The 19,239-nt window shown below is 43.6% G+C and overlaps 1 protein-coding gene across 1 annotated transcript; it reads right to left on the bottom strand.

Moving 5' to 3' along the window:
* Window positions 1-917: 917 nt before the first annotated feature.
* ITM2C (integral membrane protein 2C) lies at window positions 918-15,511 on the bottom strand. The gene is made up of 5 exons (XM_056850157.1): window positions 15,370-15,511; window positions 11,109-11,297; window positions 9,405-9,515; window positions 4,339-4,489; window positions 918-1,201 (listed from the first exon to the last, which is right to left on the bottom strand). The coding sequence occupies exons 1-5, from the start codon at window positions 15,466-15,468 to the stop codon at window positions 1,110-1,112; spliced, it is 642 nt and encodes a 213-aa protein (XP_056706135.1). The 5' UTR covers window positions 15,469-15,511; the 3' UTR covers window positions 918-1,109.
* Window positions 15,512-19,239: the final 3,728 nt, after the last annotated feature.

The following is a 19,239-nucleotide window of genomic DNA, read 5'->3' as shown; positions in this document are numbered from 1 at the left end:
ACAGTGGCTAGGCAAGCAAACCTAAAAGAGTCAGAATATCAACAGCTAGTCCATTTTGGCCTGTTAACCTGTGCTGGAAGAGCAGTAAAGGTGCAAAAATGGTTCATTATTCAGCACAGTGACACAATAAGACACTGGCTGATTAAGCACACTCAGCTGGTTTGCCACCCTTTCTTCCTTTATGTTAGGCTCTAGATCGTTTTCTCTATTAGACCCCTACTCGACTTGTTACACCCCCCAGGGAGCTTAATTCACACTGCCGGCAGGAATTATATTGAGATTCAAGACTCACACGCTCAAGTTCAGGACTGTCTTCGTAGACTGCTAAGGAGGAAAGGAGCCCACTTTAAGATGTCTTTGCCAGCAACAGCTTCCAGAACAGACCTGGATTGCTGCTCAAGCGTGTACATCTTGCATCTTGGGGTTGTGGCTACTGCAAGGAAATAACACCCTTACATGCAAGCGAGCACAACAAAAACCTCATATGCTGCTTTTCAGAGCAATAAATCTAGAATCAACAGACTTCGCAAGTCTATGAACTTCTACACTGGGCTGCAGAAAGTCTTTCTAGAGGCACCTTTCTATCCGTTTTAGGGCAGCAATTTTATTGGTGGATTTTTCTGTTAACAACGGACTGAGCTATGGAAAAGTGATTTCTACACTGATGTAACACTAACAAAATAATGGCATGTTATATTCAGCCCTGAAAGGTCGAATGCGTCCACAAGTTTTCACTGTCACTTAACTTCTTTCTCCCCAGGTCAACAAATGGCCAGCCATTCACATTAAGAGTCTTCTGTGCTTCCATATTTACATTTCTCAGAGTATGCCGTGCACTCCCAGAAGAGATTACTGGGCCAGTTTTTACAAGGAACCTTCCCTTCCCAGTCACATTTTAGGGTAACTGTGAAATTTAAGCAAAGTCTAAGAAGCAAATGCAATACAGAGACACCAAAGGTCGGTGTTTGATCACATGCGACCTGAGAAGTTAGTGATGCACAAGCAATGGGAGCTAGAAGAAAAATAAGCCGAATTCTCTCTCCAGAAGAGAGAGCCTGCATGGATGAGTAGAAGCAAAGCACAGGAAGGTGAAATCCGGCGAGTGGTTCTCACAACTTCTGACAAATTGCTGTGTCAACCACAAAGGTGTTTTCAAAATGGCGAATATGATGACAGCTCTCTGCTGCACGTCGATGGATATCTAGAAAATGGGACCAGAAAGAAAAGCTCGGTTAACTTTGGTGTCAGATGAAATGTTTTAGGAAGCAGGAATATAGCCAGTTCAAGCAGCTGGAAACAAAAATATGAAAACATTCCTGATGCACCAGGAAATGCGAACAGCTTATTGTCTGTTGCGTTTAATTTAAAAAAGCAAATATCAAAAACTATTCTCCTACCCAAAACAATCTGCATCAGCAAAGGAAAGTTAAAATACATCCAAGTATTGTCTTAATAATAAATGATGAGGTCTACATTGTTCCATCCAACAGAGACTTTAAATGATCAAGCAACTGAATAATAAAAAGTTAAATTGAATGGGCAAGTTGCTGATGAAGACAATGCATCAGACCTGGATTGGTACTGATTTGCAGCAGGCAATTATTCCTCTTTCTTCTGCCATGTGGGTTCACATCCACCACCCACCATTTCCTACCACTGGCTTAGAAGGTTCCTTATTCATCCAAAAGTGCAGATGTAAATGTCTTGAAAATTGCTGCCTTCAGTCAGCACTGATGGCTTTTTCGCTAGCTATTTCCATCCTTAGTTTCTGGTGAGCCATCCAATGGGAAATAATGGGCAGTGGATAGGGGCTGCAGAGAAATAGAAACAACTGCTCTCTGCAAATCAGGATGAATTAAAAAAATGCAGTGCACAGAAGTTCAAATGTGATGATAGAGACTACATCAAATTGCGGTCAGCTTTTTATTCTTCCTTACTTGTGCTTCTGAAGGTGTTTTGCTGATTCAGCATTGTTTTGCTCAGGCGCTGCTGTCTGTGTAATAAACGGCTGCAACGTTTTGACAATATATACCAATTCTTTCATTTGTGACATAATCTTTATAAAAGGCCAGGGTTCCAAGTGCAGTACAGAGGTTAACAGCAGATGAAATATTCAACCTGAAGTCAGAACCAAGTAAGCAGATTTTCTGAACCTTTTTAAAACCTCAGCATTAGACAGAAGGACCAGATAGCAGATCACTGCCTCACCAAAATGAAGAGTAAAAAAACAAAACTTAGCGGTGCTAACTCAAGAACAAAATGTGTGTCAAGTACAGAAGGCATATTTACTGCAGCATTAGCCGTCCACGTTATTGGATTGCCTGTGTTGCTGAGCAGGGCAACTGTTATGGCAGTAAAGCACAATTCACTGGTAAGTCCTCACGCACAAAGCCTACCCCACTGAATGGGAACTATGCAACAGCAAAGAACTCCCATGCAATTTAAACAGGCTTTTTTTGAGATCTTCCTGATGGACTGCGCTCAGTTGGCAGGGCTGTAGTTCAGTGACAAACATCATGCTTGGCATGCAGAGGGCCCCACGTACAGTCCCACCTGTTTCCCATTAGCAAGGCTGGAAAAAATCTCTGCACGAGACTAGAAGACCTCTGTTTGTCAGAGTAGGCAATACTGGCCTCGTTGACCCAATGATCTGATTCTGTATAAGGCAATTTCAGAGGTTTGGCATAATAATTTCCTTGCGGGTGTGTTTAGTGCTGTCAAGTTGCTGCCGACTCATGGCGACCCTATGAATCAATGTCCTCCTAAATGTCCTATCTTTGACAGCCTTACTCAGGTCTTGCAAACTGAGGGCTGTGGCTTCCTTTATAGAGTCAATCCATCTCTTGTTGGGTCTTCCTCTTTTCCTGCTGCCCTCCCCTTTTTCTAGCATGATGGTCTTTTCCAGTGACTCTTGTCTTCTCATGATGTGCCCAAAGTATGATGGCCTCCGTTTAGTCATTTTAGCTTCTATGGTCAGTTCACGTTTGATTTGATCTATAACCCACTGATTTGTTTTTTTGGCAGTCCACAGTATCCGTAACACACTTCTCCAACACCACATTTCAAAGGAGTCTACTTTCTTCCTATCAGCTTTCTTCATTGTCCAGCTTTCACACCCATACATAGTAATAGGGAATACGATGGCATGAATTAACTTGATCTTGGTTGCCAGTGACACATCCCTACACTTAAGAATATTTTCTAGCTCCTTCATGGCTGCCCTTCCCAGTCTCAATCTCCTTCTGATTTCTTGGCTGCAATTTCCTTTTTGGTTGATGATGGAGCCAAGGAATAGAAAGTCTTGAACAATTTAAGTTTCCTTATTGTCAATCTTAAAGTTAAGTAATTCCCCAGTAGTCATTACTTTTGTCTTCTTGATGTTCAGCTGTAGTCCTGCTTTGGCACTTTCTCCTTTAACTTTCAGCAGTAGTCATTTCAAGTCTTCACTATTTTCTGCCAGTAATATAGTATCATCAGTATATCTCAAATTGTTAATGTTCCTTCCCCAAAATTTTAGCTCCACCTTCATTTAAGTCTAGTCCAGCGTTCCTAATTATATGTTCTGCATAACTTTCCTAGAGGCCTGCAATTTCTCAGTATCTAGCTCCCCCCCCCCACCGAAGACTGCCTTAATTTGGTGACCCCAACATGGTGCCTGTCAATATGTTTCTTGGCATCTACATGCTTATTCCAAGTATTTCTTCCCCAAAGCAAAGAGTCAATCCTGGTCTCTCCCCCACCTCAGTGGAGTAGGAGGTAGTTCGGAAGAGCCCAGGAGGCGTCACTTATGTATGTGCAGGGATCACTCAGTTGGAAGGTTGCCTCCATCATGGGAGGACTCCTGGCTTGGAACCTCTTGAACTTCCTACTATTTTGTGATGAGACTCAGCCCTGTACCAGCCACCTCTGATTGGGTCTACCCCCATCCCTGGCATTCTTTTGTTGTGGTGACCACTACTATCCTCAAGATACCAAAATCACCTACAGGGTCAACAAGGCTAGGGTCCCCTGCCTTAACTGGTGAATGTACCCTACCAGGGCAATGTTGCTTTTTTTTTTTTAAAGGCTGCAACAGATAACAGAAACAATAACCAGTATTATACCATTCCATATGGAAGTTCCTATAATCAATTAAAAACGTGACACTCAATGGACACCCAAGTAGAGGCAGTTATAAAAAATGGCACCACTGGTTAGATTTCTTCCAAAACTGTCATCTTCTGGAAACGCACAGAAGTCAACTGCGGTATTGAAAAGAAAGAGAGAAGCTTCTCTCAATCCATAGCATCGTTCAGCAGCAAAGCACACAAACAAAACAAGGCAAAGCTGTTTCCTTACGTCTCCTTGAAGTTCTACGCTTCAGCCTATACGTCTCTTTGCCGCGGCACAGATGATAAATGAAGGAGCCCAGCTGGTCCATGTCAGTGACGTGCTCCGTGACTATCATCTCCTCCTGGATTATGTAGGTTTGTGGCAGGTAGACCCCTTTCTGAAATCACAGAATTAAATGCGCAGAATCCTGAGAACTTCCAATTCAGCGAGATAAACTGATGGCATTTCAACATCAGAAAAACAAAATGCTTCCCCTTTGTTAGAGCACCACATGGCCAGGAATTTCACCCTTCAGAAATAATTTACTGGAGTGTGAAGATGTGGACCTAAGAACAGCCACTCATCTTCATCACCCAAGATGATGCAAAACTAGTGGAGAGGAGAAGGATGCCTGAGTTCAGATATACAAATGATCGCTGGGCAATTTTATTTCAATGCAAACTAGCACTGGCAAACTTCTCCCAAATGGAAATAGTTGGTCTTTGTAACTTGAAAGGACAAAAAAAGGCTAGACCAACTTCTTCCCTGACTCATCAGCCAGCGTGGACGGCATGCTCTCTAAGGTAAAGGTCCCCTGTGCAAGGACCGGGTCATTCCTGACCCATGGGGTCACGTCACATCCCGACATTTCCAAGGCAGACTTTGTTTGCGGGGTGGTTTGCCAGTGCCTTCCCCACTCACCTTCCCTTTACCCCCAGCAGGCTGGGTACTCATTTCACCGACCTCGGAAGGATAGAAGGCTGAGTCAACCTTGAGCCGGCTACCTGAAACCGACTTCTGTCGGGATCGAACTCAGGTCATGAGCAGAGCTTTTGACTGTAGTACTGCAGCTTAACACTCTGCGCCACGGGGCTCCTTCCATGCTCTCTAACTAGGCCAAATTTAGCTTATACGTTTCTTGAGGCACGGGCCCATCTTCTACTTTTGTTACTATACACCACACATGTATACATATATGGATGCTATCACCGTAATAAAAAATAACAGGAGATGTTGCAGTGCGATATCTGTGGTTGAAAAGTATTTTGCCACTGCAGAGCTATACATTTTATTCCCTGGGTCTTCACATGGGAAGTAAGAGGCTCTAAGCAGAACTGCGTACAGTTTTGTTTCTTCTCTTCGTTACATCGCACTTTAAGGGGACTTAAGAATGCTACAGCCTGGGTGGGGAAGAACCATTCGCATAGCTAGAGAGGGCTTGAACGTCCTCCCTAAAGTCAATCACTCAGAAGAATGGGAAAGCCTTAAAATTTGACTCTCCTCCCTCCCCCTGTACAAAACTGGCTTACACAAAGCAGACCATAAGCAGAACGATCCAACTGGGATCCCATCTGAACACTATCAACTGAACAGATAGTTAACAGGACTAAGCAAGTCATGTCACTAGCATATTCCCTCCCCACTTCCTGGCTCAACGATTACCTCCTGAGATATTAGAAAACTCCAAGAGAACAAGGTACTTTAACACCCAGCTATGCTGTTGTGTCAGAAAGGCAGGCTAAATCAATACACTCTTGCAGAATATTGCTGTCTCACGCTATTAGCTGGCTTTGCAGACATTAACACAATAGTTCTATAAAAGTTAAGCTATTGATCCATCTGCGTTAAAAAAGCAGAGAAAGAATGATTGTACAATTACAAGCAATGTGCATTATGTTGATAGTCAAAGGTAGACTATCTGGATGCATTTTGTCTCAGGTGTACATGAAAGAGACCAGTACCTTCTTGTTCATTAGTAATTTAGGGACAAGCAACTACAGAAGCAACAGAGATTAAAAATCCTTGACTCAAGAGTTTTGGGAACTACATGAATGCCATATCATAAAGGAAGGACATATACAGCCCCCATCTACCTGCCCACCTCCACATTTCAGACCATACATTATTATTCTTCAGAAGCACCTATATATATAAAAAGTAGAAGGTAGTATGCACAACCAAAAATTCTTAAAATGCAAAGCTTTTTTTGGCAATTGAATATATTCAAGCACAGATCTAACTCAAGATTTAACCCTGATCACATTCTTTGAGCCTTGATGGGAACGTTGCCCCTTGTTGTGCTGAAACATCCACTCCACTCCAAGTAAATCCTAATGTGGCACCCCCAGAAGAAAACTGACCACTATTTTCCAACCTCTCCAAAAAGGTTATTTGTAAGAAATCATAGGAGTACCACTACAGCTTTAAAGCCTCTGCAACAGGAAAAGGCAAATATCTAAAGATGATTAGCACTGAATGGTTTTCACTGAGAAACCTTAACGACTAACTGGACCCATTTGTTACCAGCCACTAAGTATCCAGGGCAGGGATTTGTCAGCATAATGTGACTGATCAGGGTTGTCATATGGAAGCAAAATACAGCCAAGAGTCAGAAAGCTAGCACAAATATCGTCTCAGTAGGTGGGATCTTTTTATGCATCAAAGTTGCTAGGGAGCACAAAATGCATTAATGGGAAGGGAGAAGAGCAAAACTGGGTACAGTTATCAACTAAAAGTAGTTTAGTCGTCAGAGCCATTTATTCAGTTGCAAGTCAATTCACTTGATATGTGATAGCCTGTTTTGCGCCAGTTCAGGCACTATATTTAAAAAGTCTTTAGGACTGAGCTCCATGGATGAAAAGGAGAATAAATACATAGCATATGCATATTTTTTTAAAACCTTAATGAAGGAAAAGAAAAACAGCTGGAAAGACAGAAAAGGATTTTCTACAGAAAATGTCCAGCAGAAAAAAAGTAAACTAATGGGGGGGGGGGGTGTAAAGAAAAAACTCTAAGCAGCAGAAATACAAGCAGCAAGTTTCCTCTTAAGTTATCATGTAATTATTACATTACCATGATGTAGAAATGACTAGGGGGGCAATCAATGCCCATCTCAAAAATAATTCCTAATTCCAAACCGTTAGGACAAAAAAATTCTCAACATGAGGCTCCATTGTTGAATGGAGCCTCACGTTGAGAATTTTTTTGTCCTAACATGTACTAAAAGGACTGATTTTGTTTGGAAAAGACCTGAACAAAAGATCCAAGCTATAAAACCAGCAGTCAACATATTCTGAATGTTACTTATTTGTGAACGTCTATTTCAGCTACATATGCTCCATTTTGCAATTCAGGAGCGGCTTCAATATTAGAATGTTGAAAAACTCTTTTGCTCTTACAAGACTGATGTAAGCCATTGCAAACAGAACAATGAGTACTGAGTGAGATGTAGTTCCTGAGTAAATGAAACTGCACTCCTAAACAGAGTTACAACCTTCTAAAGCCAATTCTCTTCAACAGACTTAGCAGGGTGTAACTGCACTACTTAGGACTGCACTGTAAATAATGAGTTTGATGAAAAGGTCTTTCAAGTTGGGTAATTATCTTTGAGGAGAGGACTTAAACACACAGTAGAATTTCACAGAAGACTAAGACATGACTGACAAAATTAACTACAACAGTAGCTTTACATCAAAACTGAAAGAGCTATTCCATTAACATAGTGATGCAAGTTTACCAGTTCTGTGTTATTTTCAGTAAATATAGTACTCATTTGATGAAAGATTACACAGGAATTAAAAATGACGGTAATGCTCAGCTTCAATACTGGCAAGTCCTAGAGTTGAGGCCAATTATTTCCCACAAAACGCTCCACCAGCATTCAACACAAATAGCTTTGCATGGTTTCAGAGTTCTTCAATTGTCAGCACTGTCTGTTTCTTGGAGCAATAATGTGTTTCGCTTTACAGTGAACTTTTGATTCACTTCTTTATGGAAAAGAAATTGATAGATGAAAACACAATTGCAGAGTGAAGTGTAATTTGCAGTATATGTCAAAATAACTGGGTATTGCTGGATTCCAGCTGGAAGAGAATGGTTGGCATCAAACAAAAAGCAGCAAAATAAATTAATGGAATTTAACATAATGGGATGTTGCAACGTCTAAGGGGTTTCAGAAAGATGGGACAGTATTGGGGAGGATAGCAAATAAGCAGCGGACACTTGTACAATGTCGACGAAGAGATGCAGCCACATACTTGCTACATAACACTAGAAGCACAGAATAAACTAAGCAGGTGGGGAACAGATCTGCAGCAGGCCCCACACTCCCCATCTCTCTGTGTCATGCACATACACTCGCACACACACACACCTTAGGAGAAACAAATTCCTCCCTCTGATGATCAATCCACACAGGGACAGTATGACTGCAGCAGATTGGATCTTGCCCGATGCATTTTGAAAGCAGAATTTGGGTTCCCAAGTTCAAATCGTAGGTACAGACCTGACAGGTTACTAGACTACAGGATGTTAAAAAAAGACATAAGAACACAAGAAAGGCCCTACTGGATCAGACCAAGGCCCATCAGACCAAAGGCCATCAAGTCTAGCAGTCTGTTCACATACCTGGTGTATTCCATATTAGGCCTGCATAGCTTCAGTAAAGTTGTTATATTGTGCACCTTCCAACCATTGGATTAGACCCAAGTAGCTTTTCTTCTGGTGAAATAGGAAGGAGGGGTCCTCTTTGGACACCAAAAAAAGGTTATGCTAAGAGTTATGGGGCCTGCATGCCAAAAAAAAAAAAAAAAGCCATGCGAGACAGGAGCTATAATGTGGAGGGAAGCTGGGTGTGACTAAGTGAAAAGGGTGGCTGGATCCAACACATATATTGGGACCCATGTCTTTTTGGTAAGGGATTAAGCCTCGGAAATCTTTCGGCTTGCACCTTCCCTCACAATTCCCCTTGTGCATGGCTTGGATATTACTAAGGACTTCCTAGTTTCCAACTAACCACAATTTGTTGTGATGTCCAGATTGGACACCATGACCAATAGTTGTTTGCTCTCTTGACTACAAACCTGGTTTGTGAGCAATCTGGGTGTCAAAGCAAACTGTGGTTTGTTGGGACTGCCATTTCTGCTCCAGGAAAGGACACATGAGCTAACATTTATTTGTTTGTTTGTTTGTTTGTTTATGTATTTATATTTTCGACTTATATCTCACACACACACACGCTTAAGCAGGGCTCAGGGAAGTTGACATGATGTTTAAAATATTTAAACAGACATAAAAAGCGTTTTCCCTCCTACCTTCACATTAATGAGAAGCTCCCAGAAGCTCTGAGGTGGCATGACGATAGTGGTGTTCAGCTCAATGACATAGCATTTATCAAGGGCTATGTCATGATATGCTGTCAGCCCCTGAAACCAAAACACGTAGAATGGACTCAAAACAGACTCATGGACTCAAGCAAAAAAATGCAACAGGGGTATATTTAATTTTGACAAGAAAAAGGGAGAATTTGACTTTGTCATGCCCGGACCTTTCAGACATACACTGAGGTGTTACCACTAAGTTACACATTACATTAAACTGTATGCTAGCATTTGATGTGCCAGAAGGCACTAATCCAGTACAGTCCTCCACTGCACACAACCAGGCATCCTTCCTTCGGGAGGAAATGGGCTGCACAGATTTGTTCCCCTGCACCTTTCATGGAATGCTCAGGAGGGGCATTATTGCTAGAGAAGGAAGTTAATCCTGCTGCACAAATGCTTTGTTCCATCTTCACTTAGACTTCTTCCGCACACTCAAGTTACTCCTGATTTTCTTGGGAGTCGATCCACAAGCACTGGAATCGGTTTGGTCAGGATTCTTCCGCATATCTTTCCTCCCTGTGCATTACAGCTGTGGTGTCAGTTTATTTATTTCCACTTTAATAATGAGGATCTCAAGGGAGGGTGCTGTTGTCTATCGGTGTCATCGGTGGGATCAGAACAGCCCCCATTTTTAAAAAATGCCCCAAAATGATACTTGAAATGATATTTTAAGTAGGTTTCCTGAATTCCCAACTTCCATTTAAAAAAAAAAAAAGTATCTAGTCTTTTTCCTTATATTTCTGTGAGGGAGGTAGATAGAGACTTTTTTTTAAAAAAAATGGAAGCTGGGAATTCAGAGAACCTGCTTAAACCATCGTTACAACACTATAGCTTTATATTGATATTTTAGAGGCATTTTTCTTTTAAAAAAACCCTGAAACCACTCGTCTTGAGAGGGAGAGGGAGTGGTTTAATGATGATGACATTCCAGTCATTGAAAAGTGGGATGGAGGTGGGTGGGACAAAGAAAACTGATGGAAACATTACACACTAGGAAAAAGTTGACTTAAAATTGGCTTCCACAAACACATCAGGGTAAAAGTGGTCTCAAAAGAGACAGGAAAAAAAAACACGGGGTGAGGGTGGAAGACCCAAAGTGAAAACTAAAGGCACAAAAATCCATCCAGAAATCAGGGGATAAACCAAAGCATTATGGGACCAGAACCAATGAAAAAACCCTTTCAGAAAAGCCCTTAGCCTGGAGGATGGCTCCTAACTTTGAGCTCAGCCTCCTGTAATTGTAAAACCCACTGTACTAGAACTTGTGAAATCCAATTTTAGGCACACAAACACAGCAACTAGTGGAGTTTAACTGAAGCTTGCAGTGATACCTGAACATGGTCAGAGCCAAGATTCTGAAGATGGTTTTGGAAGTTCTTAGGAAAGAGACAAAGCGACCCTTCCCCCACTGCACCTAGGGTGTAACATTAGAAAAGGAGCTTACACACGCCCAGCATGCAAGTTGTTTAGAAGGTCACCTTGGCAACATGTAAAGAGGAAGCACAACTCACTGGACCCCCTCCCCAACCTGGGCCGTTCTCCAAGCTACTCCACTCTGCTACTGTTACAGTCTTCATGTTCCAGCCCTTTGCCTGTAGCCACCACAGTATCCGTGCCCCGTTTCTAATTTCTTACCCGCTGAAAATCATGGATAATATCTGCAGGATCGCTTCCTCCAAAGTGTGGCATGGGAATGTTGATCTGTTCGTAGTCTTCCTCCAGGTAAATCCTCACATCCTCATGCAGTTCCATTTCTTCCCTTAACTGCGAGTAGGAATGGTCTTGATAAATAACTCCACAATGGAAGAAGTTTTCTGAGTAAGTCTGCGAAAAAGAAGTACGAGGTAATCAGAAATGGGCACCACGGTGGCCTTTGTTGCAAGGGCTGGAGGAAAAGCTCTCCAGAGGCCTAAGAGCACATCAAGATGACAGCTGCCTGTACTCTCAACCTCCTAAAATGGAGGCAACAAGGAATACCACTTGAAAAAACAGTTTTTTTCTTCTGCTCTCTATACTGCAAAGTCACCCTCACTACCATCTATGGCACTGACTGGTAGAACCAGCACAAGGTGAAGTCACAGGCCCACACTCTTCTTAACTGCAGTACACTGATGTAGGTGGACAAATGAAGTCTGCTCAAAACATTGCGAACAACACGACGCAGTTTGTTCCACTGAGGACCACAATCTACTGGCCTTCTAGACCTGCTCCTGGTCTAATATACATGCAGCCAGTGGTGGGTGGTACCTATTGGAACTGGTGGGGCAAAGGACAGGGTAGCCAATTCATTCTTGTTTTGTCCCTATTATCCTCTCTTGCAACCCAGCAGAAGATGGAGACTGCATTTAAAAGACATTCTCTATGCAAGGGCCAACCTAATGCAACTTCTCCTTTGGCTACGGTGTTTACGACAGTAGTAGGCATACCCAACGCAAGAGAGAAATCTTGGCACGCGCTCCATTGCTAAAACCCACTGATCAGAAGAGTAAGAGGCACAAAAGGATATGAGCACAGCAGATCTCTCTTTGATCCAGAACTCACCGACACTCCGACTCAAGAACTCACTTTCCATGGTGTAAAGTAACACAAAGAGTCTTTGGTAACATGCTGAAGACAAAGGCATTCCCTCAGCACTGGGTAATTAATTACATACAACCTGCCCAAACCAGATTAAAGATTGCTGGTTCCAGAAAAGAGACTTGCAGGAGCCAACATTTATCAGATGTTCTGATAACAAACTGATAATATGCAAATTTGCTACTAATAATGCAATCCTATACATGTTAAATCAGAACTCCTACTGTACTCAATCAGATCAAGAAAGTGTGTATAGGATTACAGCTTTGAGTTTATATTGGGGGGGGGGGCTCCAGACTTTATTCTATTCAGCAGTGAGTTACTGAAGGGCTCATCACCCTCCTCCTTCTGTTTCTCAGAGCCAGGGAAAAGGGTGAGGGGCTACAATTTCCCCCTCACACTAAGAGAGAAGCATCTCCCTTCATTCTGCAGGAGTGAGATTTCATTGTGAGGCGTGGGTCTGTGAGAATCACCTTTGCCTGACTTGCCCCTCTGCCTCCTCCTGGCTTCAAAGGGGCAGGGTTAAATGTCCTCAGTGAAACAGGCATGTGCAAAACCCATTCTGGACTCATTCTAACTGGGGTGGAAATGGAGGCTTTAATGACAGTTGTCTCTATGTGGGCCTTGGTAGCCGTTAGATTTCTCCCTCTGAGACAGTCCTTGATCGGTTAGTTTTGTGGCAGCACAAAAATTAAAAATCTCAGCACATTTTCAAGGCTGCCATCTTGAAAACACATGCACAATGACTGGTGAAATTGCAGAAGAATGGGAGAAAAGAGAACAAACAGGACAGTCTCAGGTACTGTCAGGCTGCTATCTCGGTTTCAGTATTGTTTCTGTGTCGGTACTGTACTGTCTAGCCTCAAGGCCGACCACACATACCAAGGCCTGGGAATACTGCTCCTGGGAAAGTTGACTCTGTCTGTGTATGCTGATGTTGTATAATCTCCCGCCATTTACTGCCTTATATTATCGTTCGGCTAGTGAGACTCTCATAGCTGCCATAGTTCCCTGTATGCACTGTATTGCCTTTTTGACCAGTAAAAGCCATCTGCTTGGATTCTATATGACTCTGTGGTGATTTCTGGTTCGAAGGGTCAGGAGCTTACAGGTACAGTGCTCCTGAACATGGAGAACACCGTGACATCCATCATAGCGACTATCCATTGATAGATCAATCCTCCATAAATTTGTCCATTCTCTTTTAAATTTCTCTAAGCCAATGGCCACCACTTCACCTTATGGCAGGGACTTCCTCAAGATCATTATGCATTCAACAAAAACCTACTTCTTTTTTTTCTATCCTGAAGCCACTGCCCATATACTGTGTGACCCCAGTATTATAGGACGGGGGGAAAGTTCTTTCTGTCTATTTCCATCACTCTATGCATCATTTTCACAAACCTGTACCATTTGTCTTCACCCTCTTTAAAATCTTTTTTTTCTAAAAGAAAAAGAATTAAACTCTGTAGTCAGCCATTATAGGAAACATGCTCCAATCCATTGATCTTTTTGCCTTTCCCATTTCACACTTTTTCCAGCTCTAAGATATCCTTTTAAAGCAGGGTGGGAAACCTTTTTTCCGCCAAGGTCCATTTGGATATTTATAACTTCATTTGCGGGCCATACAAAATTATCAACTTAAAAATTAGCCGTCCAATACGTTTCTCCATGGCCCGGGTGGGAAAGGGTTAACACAGTTTCTTGGGCGGTCCTAGCAGCTCCATAGCTAACGACTGTTCTGCAAGGGGAAAAAATGTTCCTTTTCTCAGCAAAACAAACACATCTGTCTTGAATAGAGGCTATTCCTGTCCCCGGGAGGGTGCGGATCACCAGTCTTAGATCCTTCTGAGCTAGAGATCTGCCAGGACCCATGAAGGGCCAGACCAAATGATTTCATGGGCCTTAAACAGCCCCAGGGGCTGACGTTCCCCACCTCTGTTCAGTGGCGTAGCGTGGGGGGTGCAGGGGGGACCTGCCGCACCGGGCGCAACATCTGGGGGGCGCGCTCGCACTCGCAGCTCTCTGCCCTGAGGGGCCGGGTCTCCATGGCTGGGGGAGGGGGGGCAGACCCCCCCATCCCCAGCAGCCGCTCTTCTCCAGAGTCTGCTCCAGCCTCGCCTCGCCCGCCAGGGTATCAAGGGGAAGCCTCCCCTCCGGCAAAAGGGCGCTTCACCTGACCCGCCACCCCTTTCCTCTCCAGTGGGGACCCAAGACGGCTCACGTCGTTCCCCTCTGTGGCATGTTATCCTCACCCCCACCGGGTGAGGTGGGCCAGGCGGAGAATGCACGCGCTTGGCCGAGACCACCCAACATGCGTGCACGACGCAGCCGGGATTCGGCCCCGCCGAGCCGAGCGTCTGCCAAGCCACCCTTCCTGGCGCCGCAGCCGGCCTGGCTGCTTGCTGGCAGGGAGGCAGGAAGGCAGGTAGGCAAGCCGGCCCCGCACCTCCGCGCCAGCCCGGGGGCAAGCGCACCCCCCCAGCCCCCAGGCCCGCTCACCTGCGCGGCGTCCAGGCGGCTCTTGCTCTTGCTGTGGGGCCAGCAGACGTGGCGCAGGAGGCGAGGCCCGGCCCGGCCCGGCCCCCTCGCCAAGCACCTGCGCGGCACAGGGAGTGGAGCCGGCCCGGCCCCTGCGCGGCACAGCAGCCCCGCTCCCGCGGGAACGCGCCCTTTCGGCGCAAGGCCGGCCCTTCGGCTTCTGCCGCCGGCCTTTCCTTCCAAGCCAGCCCCTGGAGCACGACCTGCAGCAAGACCCCCTCCCCAAGCCCCAGAAATCAAGCTGCCCTCCCTTCTGCGCCCCCCAGCAAAGCCAAGATTTGAACCCAGGCCTCCCAGGCCCCAGTTAGCACAACATGCTCTGCAGGGGACCAGTGCCCCCCCCCCCCGCACAGGCCCTCTCCTTGGAAACACATTACAGCCCTGGCGGAGGCTACGGACACCAGGATGCTCTTCTGAGAAGTGTTTGAAAATAAACTTGTATTTAGATGCATTTTACTTTAATTACATCAGTATTTTCATAACAAACAATACATGTGCTTAGGGGGTAAGGGTTTCTTTAACTAATCTAGTGGAAGAGACTCGAGTGCTAAAATCCACGGGTTAGGGGGCGCAAATTACTTGCCTTGCCCCGGGTGCTGACAACCCACGCTACGCCACTGCCTCTGTTTTAAAGGGAGGGGGCAACCAAAAAGCCACTTTACAAGTTTATACAAGACAAACAAGATGTGGCAGAAGAAGAGGTAAAAAGACTGATGGTACAGAGTGATATGTTAAGCTAGAGAATACAAGAAAAATGTCTGCGCTGCACCATACGTACCGGAGATGAGCCAGTAATGGAGAAGTATCTGCAGACATACATGGATGTCAAAATCAAGCCGAGAAGCAACAGCATCAGGATCATAGTCAAGTAGCACATGCGGCTGAGAGAGGACCTTCTGCTCTGCACTGGCAAGGGCTGTTCCTCCTGTTTACAGTAGACGTGACTGTCAGTCAAAATTGTTTAAAAAGCAATATAAGGTTCCAACACAAGCGATGATTTGTCAGTGTTAGACACAGTAGTCAAGAGGGTTACATGAAGGGTTACCTTTTCGAAACACTGCCTACTGTGAGGAATTGGTTTCAGGGTTGGGTTATTGTTGTTGTTTGTGCTAAGCAAACAAAGAAGAGCCTGGAAAAACTTGCACATCTGAAGCAGTCATAGACCAAACCATACCACTGGTCTATTTAGCTCAGTATCATGTACTCTGATTGGCAACAGTTCTCTAGAATCTCTGGTCTTTCTCATGCCTGCTGCTGGAGATCCTTTAACACCAGACTAAATCTGGGATATGCAAGCCAAACAGTTTATCTCTGAACCATGGCAACTTCAAAACCCATGCTGAAAGCAAATATCACCTGTAAAGAGTATAAGGCTGCTGTACCTGCAATAGTTTGGTATAAGGGGGGAAACTTAAGGCAGATAAAACTTTTTGAACCCAGCAAAACAATCTGTGTCTCATTAAATCCCACAGCAGTGGCCCTGTCCTCCTCTCCCCTGGTCATTCTAAGGAAGATCCCAGCTATTTTCCATCTTTTTATATGGAAAACATAACCCTATGTTTACAAATTATGTATCATCATAAATGTATATGACACTTGACAGAGGAATATAAGGCAACACAAACACATGGACATTCTCCAAGAAGCCTACAATATAGATTTTTTAAAAAAAATTAAGACCAGAAAGCAATGACAAGCACATTACAACGAAGAAAATGAAAGGATGTTCATATCAGCACTCAATACAGTTAATAAATGGTTGCACGTCTTTCCAAATGCTTCTGTACAGATCCTTTTGTCTCTAAGATATTAACCCTTAGCATTTGTTCAGTGCTTTCTAGTGTCCTACGCACTTCATATGCACTATCTTCCCTGCAAGATAAATCAGAATCCCCATTTTTCAGATGGGAAGATTGAGGCAGTGAGAGATTGTCCAGGGACATCTAGGGAGTTCATGGTAGAGGTAACATTTAAAGCATTTAAAGTGAAAGCTCAGTCTCTTAGCCACTGTACCCCATATGTACATGTACAATCAATCTGGCCATTCTGGAAATCAGGCAGCTTTTAATTCTTAATTTCAGCTCAGACTGTCTATGTTGCAGAATCAGGGTAACATAACCTGTTATAGCTATCAGGATTTCATAAGCAATTAGAAGATTTCAAACCACTGACAAAATGAATTTTGTCAGGGAGGAAACTGCATCTTCATCAACAAAAGTTCCTGACTCATGGCTGAGTCAAACATTATTGATCTCCCAGATTTATTGTGGGGGGGAGAGAGAGACTTCCTTGTAGGAAATAGTGAGAAAACTATGAGTGTTTCATCACTGTATCAATTTTACACACTCTAAAGAATCAAGTGACTCTGGCTTCTGATCACGTGTCCATGATTTCTCCTACTCTGAAGAACGTTAACCAGAAATTCATAATGTTGAAAACATCCAACACATTAAAAGGCTACATTAATCGTCTGTGTCGTCAGCTTTTTCCCTGAATCCTGCACCTTCGTACCACGGAGACCAAATCCCCATGAAAACTAACCATTAAATTCTTCCTTTAACTAAATACATCACAGTTGATTCATGGTAACTATGGTTCCTAGGCCCTGGCAACACATAAAATGTGATATCAGCAACATGGGGACAGCTTTCCACTTAATTACTTTTTGCAAAACAGTCACAGCCATAGTTAGTCACAGCCATAATCACTTTTCGTTTGAAAAGAACGTAAAGGCAACCTTTACTGGTGCATCAGGCACCAAACATCAACTCTTTTTCTGTGCATAATATATAGAAACATTAATCCAATTTTAATCAATATGTAAAAAAAAAATACATACAAAAACGTTTTGATTAAACATAGACAGTACAAGCCAGGACCCGCAAGGTCTCATTTTCCCTCACCCACAATTTCCTTTTTCGCATTCCCTGAAAGCTCTTATAGCTTCTCCTTTTTCCTGTTTCCTTCGCTCCTTCCCACCCAACATACCTTTACCTCTCCCTTCTGTTTTCAGCTTTCCCTCCTTCTCCACCCCTGGCAGTCTCTACCTGGGCAACACGGTGCCAGCTGCTGGGCTGGGCCAGTTGCATCGTGGGGGACCTGCAAGGACTTGCAGGAGGCCCCTCATTTCCCCCATATCCCTTTCCCCACACGATTTCCTCTTTCCCTCCTACAGGTACAGCTTCAATTATTAGGGGGGGGGGTTACCCCCATGTTTTTTTGTTTTTTTAGATATCCATTTTTTTCTGAGCTTTTCTCAGGTTTGTAGAAAGATCTATTTGGTCTGTTCATGGGTCCAATCTCTGGACATAAATATCCACATATTTGTCTCTGTTGAGAATTATATTGATTTGCTACCTGTAATTAACACAGCCACAATTTATTTATTTATTTACATTACAGCATAAATGCAATAATTCCTTAACCATTCATTATTTTTAATACCTTACTTTGTTTCCAATATTTAGCACATAATATTCAGCGGAATGCCTTTCAAGATGCTACCGTTATCTATGTTGTAGCGTGATGGTGTTGTATGAGTGTACTAAAAACGAGAGGATCCATTATAAATTCACACTTCAAAGAACGCAAATGCCTTCCCGTTACTCTTTTTAATTTGGGCTGTGTCCACTAAACCAAGTAAAGATGCCAATATGAGACTGAACAACACTGACATGCATGGCTATAATGTTCTCCTATTCAATCTGTTAGGAATTAGATACCATCACATCATTAATCAAAACCAATTCTTTTACAAAAACAATGATCAAACCATTCAGAAGTACTCCCACCTTTGAGAAAGTATTAGGATATTTAGAGCTTGTGCACATTTGATGGCAACTTGTTTACATTTCAGTTTTAATCATCATCATCACCTATATACTAACAGCCAGATCTGAGGATACTTAAATCTGGTGATGACAGCTGTGAACAGACAAGACAGGTCTTTCTATAAACAATGCACTGGGTTTGCAGAAAAATGGGAAATCTTAAAAAAAAAATACATTGAGGGGGTCTTTAAAAACCCAGATTATAAATGAAGCACATACAGCTTTAAGCAGTGGATTCCCCTCAGTGGCCAGGCAACCACAGCATTCCAGGTTTAGTTCTATCAAGTAAAAGACTGGGGAAGGGGGCAAAGCCCTTTCCAGACCTATTTTGGCCTTTGAGGGAGGACTCATTGGGGCCAGGCCCAGCTAGGGTTGCCAGCTCCAGGTTGGGAAATTTCTGGAGACCTGGGGGTGGAGTCTGAGGAGGGCAGAGTTTGGAAGCCTTAGGTGGATATAATGCCATAAAGTCCATCCTCCAAAGCAGTCATTTTCTCCAGGGGACAGATCTCTGATGTCTGGAGTTCAGTTCTGGGGAGGGTCTATGTATACTAGAGCAGGGCTTTTTCAGTAGTGGTTCCATTGCTACAGACTCTCCTCCCCGGTAAGGCTCTCTATTGTACCATTTTTGCTGCAAAAGATGTTCCTGTTTGAAGGGTTTTTATCACTACTGGACTGGTGTCTTATAGTGAGCCTACCACCCACTGGTCCATCAAGGTCATCAATATCTACTCTGACTGGCAGTGGCTCCCCAGGATTTCAGATCAAAGTCTTACATATTACCTACTACCTGATCCTTTTAATAGCCGATGCTAGAGATT

The sequence above is a fragment of the Euleptes europaea genome, chromosome 5, assembly GCF_029931775.1.
Source record: "Euleptes europaea isolate rEulEur1 chromosome 5, rEulEur1.hap1, whole genome shotgun sequence".
NCBI lineage: Eukaryota > Metazoa > Chordata > Lepidosauria > Squamata > Sphaerodactylidae > Euleptes > Euleptes europaea.
This window is presented reverse-complemented; position numbering and strand designations above follow the sequence as displayed.